Source organism: Podarcis tiliguerta (assembly GCF_965153285.1).
Source record: "Podarcis tiliguerta genome assembly, chromosome: 2".
Taxonomy (NCBI): domain Eukaryota; kingdom Metazoa; phylum Chordata; class Lepidosauria; order Squamata; family Lacertidae; genus Podarcis; species Podarcis tiliguerta.
Window position 1 is genome coordinate 62896038 of NC_139535.1, and position 11585 is coordinate 62907622.

The 11585-nt window shown below is 43.9% G+C and overlaps 1 protein-coding gene across 1 annotated transcript; it reads left to right on the top strand.

Annotated features, from left to right (window-relative positions):
* Positions 1 to 2937: 2937 nt before the first annotated feature.
* LOC310672212 (uncharacterized protein) lies at positions 2938 to 11183 on the top strand. The gene is made up of 2 exons (XM_083429029.1): positions 2938 to 3212; positions 7451 to 11183. The coding sequence occupies exon 2, from the start codon at positions 7453 to 7455 to the stop codon at positions 8431 to 8433; it is 981 nt and encodes a 326-aa protein (XP_083285155.1). The 5' UTR covers positions 2938 to 3212; positions 7451 to 7452; the 3' UTR covers positions 8434 to 11183.
* The last annotated feature ends 402 nt before the right edge of the window (positions 11184 to 11585 follow it).

The window sequence follows — 11585 nt, forward strand, 5'->3', positions numbered from 1 at the left end:
TGACAGCTATGGCATCTATGCATCCATCGATCTAAAAGATTGATTATATTACCTTCACCATGAAGTCCAAAAGCAGGTTACTACAATACTGTCTAACCATGCAATTAAAAAGAAGTGAGACAGTTAATGCAATTGTAAAAAGCAAGCAAAAGAAGTAAATTCCCAATGAAAGTATAGGTGAATGAAACAGAAATGCCGTATCCCACAATAAGTACTTTAACCTCAAAACACCATAGAAGTTGAAATGCTCCTCCTGGCTGACAGGCCTGCAGCTTTCTAGCCTCAAATTTTGGAACTTCTGGCTGAATGTAGAACATCTGGAATGTTGCGCCCAGCAAACTATTTCAGCCACGCCTGATAAGAATCCAGGTCAGATTTGGGAAATGCTTGGCTGGGGGAGAAACTGTTTTCAAACGGGTGCAGGGGGTTATTGGACTTCAACCCAAGACAGCCAGACTTCCCAGGGTGGTGTGTGTATGTGTGCATGTGGGGGGAGGGGACACGGGGTGCGAAGCAGGGTTGGCTCAAGGAGGGTGGCATGAGAAGTTCAATAACATCTGGAGGGCAGAGGTTCGTCTCTCTTTCTCTACCCCATCCTCCATTAGATGACACCGTTGAGCTCTAAAATGTTCTCTTACACCTCAAGGACTGAGGTTATGTATACAGTGCTATTTTTCCTGGCTCCAGCATGCTCCCACCACTGGTATAGAAAGCTATAGTAGTAAAGGCCCACAAAAATATCTTGCCCATTTGGATATTGTTGTTCTTAATTGTTTTGCTGCTGCTGTTTTTAACATTGCTGTCCACCATTTTGGATCAACTTGTCCTTTTGTTACTGTTCATTGCTATTTCACAGAATCATAGAATTGTAGAGTTGGAAGGGATTCCTACCCCCATGATTATACTCATCATACTACTTCATTAGCAAGGTGGGAAAGGCTAGAGATGTCAGAAAGAAAGGAGTAAAAGAAATACAGTGGTACCTCGGGTTAAGTACTTAATTCGTTCCGGAGGTCCGTACTTAACCTGAAACTGTTCTTAACCTGAAGACCACTTTAGCTAATGGGGCCACCGTGCTGCCAGAGCACGATTTCTGTTCTCATCCTGAAGCAAAGTTCTTAACCTGAAGCACTATTTCTGGGTTAGCGGAGTCTGTAACCTGAAGCATATGTAACCTGAGGTACCACTGTATCAGTGGGGTATCTTAAGTGCTTTTCAGTAATGCACAAGTTTTCTCTAGTCCATAGGATATGTTGGGCACTTTCAAGAATGTGTTCTTCTCCCGCAGCGCTGGGCTCAGGAGCAAATACCCAGAAAGCTACAAGTTAAAGGGCAACCCCATGGTTTCAGTCTGTTAACTAGCTATCTGCTTGTCTGAGCCAGCACTGCCCTGCCACCCTCTTCCCTCCAGGCCCCTACTGATTTATGACATTCCTTTAAAGGTATAAATACTGAAACATTCTTCAGCTTCAGGCACTATAAAAACAAGGGATTCTTCAAAGGTTCCATCTCTGATTTTGACAACCAACTGAAGAAACACCAGAAGAAAAACAGTGGCTTAAGAGGTAAATAAAAGCCTCTTTTATGCTATATTAAAGGAACGCTTTGGACGCAGAACGAGTGCTTTTGAAATATGCATGTGACACTAAAGACATTTAAAAATGCTTTTAGGTCATCAATAATTAAAAGCAGCGGAGCCATATAGAGAAAATGCTTCATTCTGCTTGATGTAATGCATTATTAACATACTTCTGTATATGGATCAATAAAACCTATAACTAGAGCTGTCAAATCATCCTCTGTCTTTTTATAAAATAAATGTACACAAATTTGCATATTAACAAAACCTCTGTAAATTTGTCCTTTTGAGAATATTAAAGGAAATGCATTGTTCTTCTTAGATGTGAAAAAGGACCTCTTTAAATGTTTTTAATTTTTACCAGTTTAGAAATCTTGAAAATGCAGTAAAACACCACAGCCAAAACAGGTCCAAAAAGGCACAAGCTGAAACCTCCTCTATATTATGGAAGGTCCATGTGAAAAGATGTTCAGTCATATTTTAGGGTACAGTTCATAGCAGCTTAAGAAGGGCCCGACTGAACCAGATCAAAGGCCCATCTTGTCCAGCTTTCCGGAATTAATTCTGACTGAAATTATGTACATTGCAATGTATCATCTGAAAAGCATGAAGGGATTTTTTCATCTAAACAGACAGTATCTCTAAATGGTGGGCCATACTCTGTGTGTGTGTGTGTGTGTGTGTGTGTGTGAGAGAGAGAGAGAGAGAGAGAGAGAGAGAGAGAGAGGCAGGCAGACAGACAGACAGACAAACAGACAGAGACTGTTTTCTATTTTCTGTGGGGAACCTGACCCTCCAGATATTGCTAGACTGCAATTCCTGGTCATTGGAGCTGGGATAGCTCAGTCAGTAGAGCATGAGACTCTTAATCTCAGGGTCTTGGGTTCAATCCACATGTTGGGCCAAAGATTCCTGCGTTGCAGGGGGTTGGCCTAGATGACCATTGGGGTACCTTCCACCTCTACAATTCTATGATTGGCCCTACTGGCTGGGAGTTAGCCAGCCAACATATGGGAGGGGGCACAGGTTTCATACCCCTGCTATGGAATACAGAGATGAATTTGGTCACCCCAGATTATTTGAAAGCAGAAAGAGAATTCCTGTTAACCATAGCCTCCACATGCATTTTTAAAAATATAAATTCCACTTCCCACACCAAAAGAAGAGCCAGCAGCTTGGAATTTGGTTTAATGCTCTGCTAACTGCTTCCTACGGATGCAAATGCACAACACATATAGCCACTCCTTTTCCAGTGCCCTGGGCCTATTGAATAATTCAGAAAATAAAGCACAAGTTTGTGCTCTTCTGTTTGCCACGGAGATCATCTCTGAACTGTTGTGCTCCCCCTGCCCCCGCCCAGATTCCCTGCTTTCTACCCTTCCAGTAAGACGAGGCACTTATCATATTAGAATGCTTGGGAAACAGAGTGGCATCTACCAGTCTATATTTAGCAGCGGCAGCCAAAAAGCAGCTGAATCAGCTGACTGGAAGCTGCTACCCTGATGTGCAGCCTTGGTTTAGACAGCAACACACTCAGTCCTGGAAATCAAGGAGAACAGACAGCACAGAAGAGAGACGCTGAGCCTGGGGATTTCAAAACAGTCCAGCCGTAGCTGCCACAAACAACAGTCAGGTAAGAAGGGAGCAAGAGCATTCTAACAGAAAATGTGGTCGGTCATAATGAATGTTGTGGTGAGAATTTAGAGCTCAAAGGAGGCAGGGCTGGGGGCTGGGGGAATAAATATACAAGTATGGATTAGGCCACTGTTGCCAGCTTAGAGCTTGCCATTTTTGTGACCAAGGAAGCAGGAAAAACCAGAGGGTGCCTGGAGTAGTGGTGGAGGAAGGGAGCCACATTGCGACCTCTGTTCATAATGACCGCGGGAGCAATAATGCCAAGGAGATCTTTATCTGGTGTGTTTGCCAATCCTACTGATGTAAGCAAGGCTTACTACCAGTGTACTACTACGCTGCGCCAAGGACCTGAGGTGAAAAGGTCAGTTACATCGGGGTTTCGATGCCTCGTGGGGCTACGACATCAAGCCTAATTCTAGGACTTTCTCCCCTGTTCCCGCCTCATTTCCCCAACACCCACTTGGTGCAGCATCTTGCCTGATGAAGCCTTCAAGTGAAATCAACAGCTTAGTAATTTGTGACATTTTGGATACTCCAAATAAAGGCACTGCACAACTGTGGGAGTTAATAAAAGGAAGAGGAACACAGAGAAAGAGAGAGAGATTAAGATGCTACAATCGCTTTTAAAGTAAGCTTTTCCCACCCCAGCGAGTAAATACTGAATTCTATTGCCTTTTTTTCTTACCAAGTTGCCACTGTTACATTTTGCATTTCTTCACCGACTCCTTGGGGCTGGTTCCCACCATCTTCCTATCATCTGCCCACCTCCCTCTTTCTTCAGCCTGGAGCCCCCCATCTTTTTGGAACTACAACGTGGTGGGCACCAGGTTGGCAAAGGTTAGTGTAGCGCATCAGGAAACCTGACCACCACAGCAGGTGAAGGAGAGGGACTGAGGAAAGGGCTAAGGGGAGAAGGAGCAGAAAGAGACATGCCTCCATTTTCTCTTGATTCAACTGGAGATTTAAATGGCAAGAATCCACTGCCTGTGGCAGTCCTCTTAAGGACTACCAAAGTGAAAGCGTCTGGAAAGCTTAAAAGAAAGTAAGTTTTCCTTTTAAGTGACTAGACATAGCAGTTTAAGAAGAGCAATGAAGCTGTCACACCGTACCTTTAAATCACATGACTTCCCTCAAAGAACCCTGGGAACTGTAGTTCACCTCTCACAGAACTGCAATTTCTGACAGGACTACAATTCCTCTTAAAAAGCTGCAGTTCCCAGGATTCTTTGGGGGAAGCTATGTGATTTAAATGTATGGTGTGGGTGTGACCTGAATTCAATGTCCCCTGGGCCCTGTGAGTAAACAGGAAAACGTGGAAAGAGCTATTCGTTGTGCAGTTGCAGGTCTAGAGAGCTGTTGAGTAAAATGTTATAGAAGTCAGGGCAACTGCTATGGGACATATATCCTTCCCATATCAAGGAGAAAGGAATTATCCTTTTGAGGTAGAACTACCGCAGGCTTTTAAACTGGTTTGAATCTGCCTTGTATTCCCTGGAAGAATCTTGGGAATTGTAGTTTGGTAAGACTGCTGAGGGTTCTTTGCAATTACCCTGGCTAAGATTTGCTTTGTAGCCATATCCAATATTTTGTGGCTCCTTGCTCCTGAATTCACCCCCAACTCCTACTCCCAAACTTTTTCCTTACCCACCATTCAGCGAACTCAACTATATAGCCAAAATGGCAATGTGGTCTATGCCACCTCTAGGTTAGATTACTGCACTGTGTTATATGTGGGACTGCTGCTGAAAACAGTTTGGAAACTTCAGCTTGTGCAGAATTCAGCAGCCAGGTTGCTCACCGAGGCAAGATGGTTTGAGCATACAATGCCAATCCTGGCCCAACTACACTTGCTACCGAATAGTTTCCGGCTCCAATTTAAAGTGACGGCTTTGACCTGTAAAACCTTAAATGGCTCAGGACCACAATGCATCAAGAACCAACTCTCCCCATATGAATGGACCCAGACCCTGTGATCATCCTCTGAGGTCCTCTCTGAGTGCCTCCTCCGTTACAGAGGGTGGCAACACAAGAACGGGCCTTTTCTGTGGTGGCTCCCCATTTGTGGAATTCTCTCTCCAAGGAGGCTTCATTCATATTGCTAGGTACCTCTTCAACCAGGCCTTGGGCCGATTAAACAATCTATAGTGTTTTAAATGTGTTGGGAGTATTGATGGTGGCGGTGTTATGTGTTATGTGTTGTATGTTGTAAACCACCCTGTGCTCTTCAGATGAAGGGTGGCATATAAATCTAATAAATTATAATAACAATAATTGCAGGCTTGGGGAAACCAAAAGTTTGGCAGAGGTACAAATTGCTTTAGAAAGAAAACACTAACCCAGGGAAATGGTTTATTACTAATATTTGGTTAACAACATTTGTAGGCTGTTTTTCAACAATAACGGTTCTCTTACTCTCTTTTAAAACTGTGGTGGGAGGTGCAGTGCAAGGGATATGATTTGTGCGTTTCCCTTTCTATGGGTGGAAAGGCCCACTCCTGTTGCTCCTTCACTGTGCAGGAGATTTGGATCCACTGGAGTATGGATCCCCACCCCACGGAGCCCATGGGGGGAACACAGGTAAAGGGACCCATGACTGTTAGGTCCAGTCGTGGCCGACTCTGGGGTTGTGGCGCTCATCTCGCTTTATTGGCCAAGGGAACTGGCGTACAGCTTCTGGGTTATAGGCCAGCATGACTAAGCCGCTTCTGGCGAACCAGAGCAGCACACGGAAACACCGTTTACCTTCCCGCCGGAGCGATAGGTACCTATTTATCTACTTGCACTTTGATGTGCTTTCGAACTGCTAGGTAGGCAGGAGCAGGGACCAAACAATGGGAGCTCACCCCATTGTGGGGATTCGAACCGCCAATCTTCTGATCGGTCACCCGCGCCCCTATTCTCAAATAAACATATTCTCCAAAAACACCACAGAAAGGGGAAAAGAAAAACACTATCACCTCATCCCAGTCCAAATCTTCTGAATCTAGTAGTTCCTCAACCTCAAATTTTCCGCATCTCATGGGATCGCTTTGCCCTGTCTGGTTATTTATCAAATTGCTATCCTATTCTCCCTCACACCCATAGGAGCTGAGGGTGGCCCACAACCAAGTAACAAAACAGTGAAAAAATAAAATACTTATTTAAAATATCAACTATGTCTATTTTAAAAAATAAAATATATAAAACACTCCACAAGCATAAACACTTATATATCAGGAAATTTATATTCAGTCCAAGGGTTAAGCAGTGTTTCCAAACTTGGGTCTCCTGCTGTTGTTGCAGCTACAATTCCCACCATCCCTGACCACTGCTTCTGGTAGCTAGAGATGATGGGAGTCCAAAAACAGCTAGAGACCCAAGTTTGGAAAACTCTGGGCTAAACTATCACGGCTGGCTACAACTAAACAGCCCAGTCAGGAGAAGCCTACAAAGACTTCCATGCAACAGGGCTTTCATCCCTCTCCTCCCTCCATGCTCCCCCTTCAGATGCCTCGTGGGGCTGAGGAGAACCCTCAGAACAGTGCATAGGGTGAGGAGAGGGGAGATTGTTCCAACAGGCAAGTACCAACTTGTACAACTTGTACCAACAGTGTGATAACCTTAGAGCATGGGTAGGCAAACTAGGGCCCGGGGGCCGGATCCAGCCCAATTGCCTTCTAAATCCGGCCCGCGGACGGTCCGGGAGTCAGTGTGTTTTTACATGAGTAGAATGTGCCCTTTTATTTAAAATGCATTTCTGGGTTACTTGTGGGGCCTGCCTGGTGTTTTCACATGAGTAGAATGTGTGCTTTTATTTAAAATGCATCTCTGGGTTATTTGTGGGACATAGGAATTCGTTCATTCCGCCCCCAAAAAATATAGTCTGACCCCCCACAAGATCTGAGGGACAGTGGACTGGCCCCCTGCTGAAAAAGTTTGCTGACCCCTGCCTTAGAGCTATACTAAACTCCTCCCATAGAGAACTACAAAATCTACCAATAAAATTTATCCTGTCCCACTATCATCCACAAACACCTATCATTTTATAGAAGATCCTTTCACCTAACATGCATGTTGCCAGCTACAACACACACACAGCAAATGCAAACCAACTTATAATTTTCACAAACGTATTCTGCTTCAGCAGAAACTTTCCATTTATTAAGCTATGATGCTTGCTTATAAAGTGTGACCATTACAGTAACATCTTTGTAGTGCGTTCCCATTGGCTAATTATATCCTGCATATTTTTTACAGTAATGGCTCCCCGGATAAGACTGAACATAGCAAAGCCTCTTCCCACCATAAGTGAAGCCCTTGAGGATATTCTAGATGACATAACAAGCAACACAAAAGGTTTTGGAAATGCTTGCACGAGTCCAGATTCTTCTTCTGGTGAAGACTACCTTCAGTCTATCTGCCAGCTGGCAAGACCTACCTTCCCAGTCCTACCAGAGAGTCAGCGTAAAGTCCAAGATACAGAGAAACTGGGAATGCTGCATAATAGTCACAGGGTCTTCAGCTTGTCTGAGACACCAAAAATAGTCTCCAGGTATAAAATAACTGACATTCTGCCTAATGTGAGGACATTCGAAAGAAATAGCTCCATTCTAGATCGTATCAAAACCTACTCAAGCTCTAAAGTCGACCCGCTAGAAGAGTTATACACAGAAGCTGAGAGGACTCATCGGTGGAGATGTCCTAATGGAAGTGAGAACACTGACCATTCACAACATAATTTCCAAGGCATCAGTGTATCTGAACCTCGAGAAAAAGCTATGGAGAAACCAGATGCTGTCAGCTTCCCCAGACTTCCCTCCCCAAGACCAATGCAAAGAGAAAACAGCTGCCCAGAGCTAAAAAGTCTGAGAAACCAAGGAAAGATGTTACCTCTGGAAAGTAGCCCATATCAGAAAGAGACTGACCCGCTCATTGTTAATGGTAAATCAATCTGGCTGCACCCACCCAGAGAAACTCCACCAGACACCAAGATTTTGAGATATTCACAAAGGGGGCAGCAGACTCTGAAGGCAGCAGCTTTCCCTGAAAGAGAGCAGCAGCCAAAGCCTTCCATTTATAATCAAAATGTGAAGGGAGAGGTGAGCAACCGAGCAGGCTGTGTGGGCTACTTCCACATTGACAAAAGAAACACAAGCTGTGACTGGATTTCAGAATACCAAAGTGCTTGGAAAGAAGCAAAGGTGAGAGCTTGCCTGCTGCCTGCCATTGCAGAATCATGAATTGCTACTTTATGCGAAGAAAAGACGGAGTGTTTATGTGCAGCCACTGTCCGCTGCAAAGTGCATTGTCCAGGTGACCTGAAGAACATTCAGAGCTTCAGAGTATCAAGTGGGGAGAAGAAATTGCAGCGCTGAAAGGAGAATGCATTGCAGACTCGGTGATTTTAGCTATTCAGATAATGAGTTGTAATGATTATACATTTTGTAACCCCTTGTATCTTTGGCTCTGTGGAAGTAGATGGTCCCTCCCTATCCTAATTAAGTTTCTCTCTTAAGTGCGCTCAGAGTTCGTCTATACAGTTCTCTGGAAGCATTTCTTGACAGCAGAATTTTATAATTCTGCATGTGCAAATCCTGCACAGAAATATTAGCTGTGCAAACATTTTTTAAAAATTAATCTAGAAAACAGAGTGGAAATACATATGCTTCATCTACCCACCCAAAGAGCAACTTCAGTCTTGCTGGATTTTTAGGATCATCGCTACCAATGCAAAATAGAAAACTAGTCCAGAAGGGCCTAGAAGAAAAGGCCTAAGGGCTAAGGACACAAGAAAAGGCCAGCTGGATGAGACCAAAAGGTTTGTTTAGTCCAGCATCCTGTTTCCCACAGTGACCCACCTGGGGAGCCCCCAAGCAAGGCACAAAGTCCATAGCTCAGTGGCTGAGCATCTGCCTTACATGCATTGAACCTTACACGTCCCAGGTTCAATCCCCAGCATCTCCAGGGAAAGTTGGGAGGACTCCTACCTGAAACCCTGGAGAGCGGCTGGCAGTAAGTGTAGACAACCCTGAATGGGATGGACCAATCGCCTGGCTCAGTATAATGCAGGCTCCACCCTGTTGGTGCCACACTATTCAAACAACATGCTGCCTCTCAAAATGGAGGCTTGATATAGCCATCATGACTAATGGCCACTGACAAACCTTTATTCTCCGTGAATTTGTCTAACCCCGCCTTAGAGCCATTTAACGACAATCATATATTGTAGCTGCAAGTCCCACAACTTAATTAATTTGCCGTGTGAAAAAGTTGTCTCCCTTGATCATCAGGTTCCCAGGTAGATTATATACTCATATGTAGAAGTTGCAGTGTCAGCTACTCAACATTCCCTGTTGCCTCTTCCTCTTAGCCTTGGTCATTTCTCCCTCCCTGCCTTCCTTTTTATAGGGCGTTGGCCCTGCCACTCAGCTGCCACTTCCTTGGAGGAAGTCGGGTCCCAGGTGCTTCCTCAACAATGGTCCAACAACCCTGTAGCCAGCTCCTTTTCACCTCCGTCAAGTTACATCTGCTAAGTCATATAAACAAATACCTTTTATTTGTTCTGTAAGCATAATAATGAAGCAACATTGTTTTTGGCTTTTGGTTACTCTAGTCTAGAATAAGCCGTAAGGGAACACAGTACTTTCTTCACTGCACTGAAGCAGAAATGCAAAGTTCCTGTTTCTCTTAGAGAGGAGGAGGCAACCTGTCGTTCGGTCCAAGGGAGAGAAACAAGCTGGTGCTTGACACCTTTTGGTGTCCAGCTGTAAGTGGCTCCCAGAACCTTTTCCTCTTTTTTTACACTTACGTGGAAAGTGATGTTTTAATGCAGCTTATGTCTATTGATATAAAATTTGTAAACAGAAGGCTGGCGACTCTGTTTCGCTCTAATTTGGAGGGACCAAGCAAGACTTGCCTGGAGGTTACTGCTCATTTTCTCTGGCATCAGCTGAACAGGGAAGTCAGGCTGTCAGTACCTATCTGGACTTCTCTTGCTTCTTGTCTAGTGTTACTATTTAGGGTTTTTTTTAAAAAAGAAACCCATTTTGCATTTGCAACCCAGCTGGCAGTGTGCCAGTCCCTCCCCTGCTCCCAAGCATGTTGCACTACTACTTTCTGCACCAACAGATTAACAATTAATTTTATATTATGTCCAGTATCCAGCTATTACTGTTCAAAGGGCTGCTTCTCATGCTATCACATTGACAAGTATGGGATATGGGCCTTTGGTTAATTTAATTACATCTAACTTGGATACACATTTCTCTCTGTCTCTTCCTAGTATGTACATGTAATGTGGACTCGGAACTAGCATGTGGCATGTACGTAAGGCAAGAACTGTGTCTCGCTTTGATTTGTTGCTGGATATACGGTCATCTATCCACTAACTTTGCAATGTTTGAAGTGGGCCAAAGAGAAACCCTGCAGTTGCCATGTTGTGCAGTTGGCTGTTGTTAATTGTGGCCCAAAGAGGCCAATTATTTGGTGTGCTGTTCCAAGAAACCTTGATTTTTAAATATTATACATATGAGGGGTATCAGCATTTACAAACTCATCTCTCCTTGTGTTGGAAGAGGTGATATGAACATTCATGTCATGTCAGCCTTGATTGATAAGGAAGCCTCCATTCTGAATGGGGTAAGTGGGAATCTTGTCTCCAGGATTAGTGGAAAATCATGATGTCAGCTGGAAATAAAGCCTCACTTCAGTCCAAGAACAAAGTTGCCAGTATATTCAGTGGTATAGTCTGCAATCCTCGAGTCACTTAACTAGGAGTAAACCCAGTTGAAGAACTCAATAGCAATTACATTATAGGATTGCTGTGCTAGCTGCCTTCTTTATACTTATGGTACAATGGGCACTAAATCACTTCAGACTTCAGATGGGGAAAAATATTTTTAAGGCTCCCTTATGTTTTGTCTTCAATCTCTCTGCAAATAGAAGCCCAGGACAGCAAGGAAATAGCTGGCAATTAAACTTTTCTCCCTGATGTGATAGGGTGGGATGTTTTTTTTGTTCAACTAGAGGGAGCATTTGAAAGTAGTACCCACTTGTGTTTGCCTATACACATTCACACACCTACAAATATCATGTACGGTGATTTCTCTTTCCAGCTTAGCCACTGGCAAACCTCTTGATTTCAGTAAGCCCTGTAATTCCATGGCCCAGTTTCTAATGAGGCTACTAATGACAATTCATTCCTGTTTAAATGTGCAGTGAATCAAAGGTTGTATATTTTTGCCATATGCCATCTACAGCGACCCATGTAACATATATAGATTTCTGTCATCGTCAAACTCCTAAGAGCATAGCACATTGCAAGCTAACTGTATTGCGCATTTCAGAAGCTTAAAAGAGACATCTCATCAAACGTGCAATTTACTATATCGTC

What these genes read in the sequence shown, in the direction of transcription:
- LOC310672212 (XM_083429029.1), top strand. Translation starts at nt 7,453, where the DNA reads ATGGCTCCCCGGATAAGACTGAACATAGCAAAGCCTCTTCCCACCATA.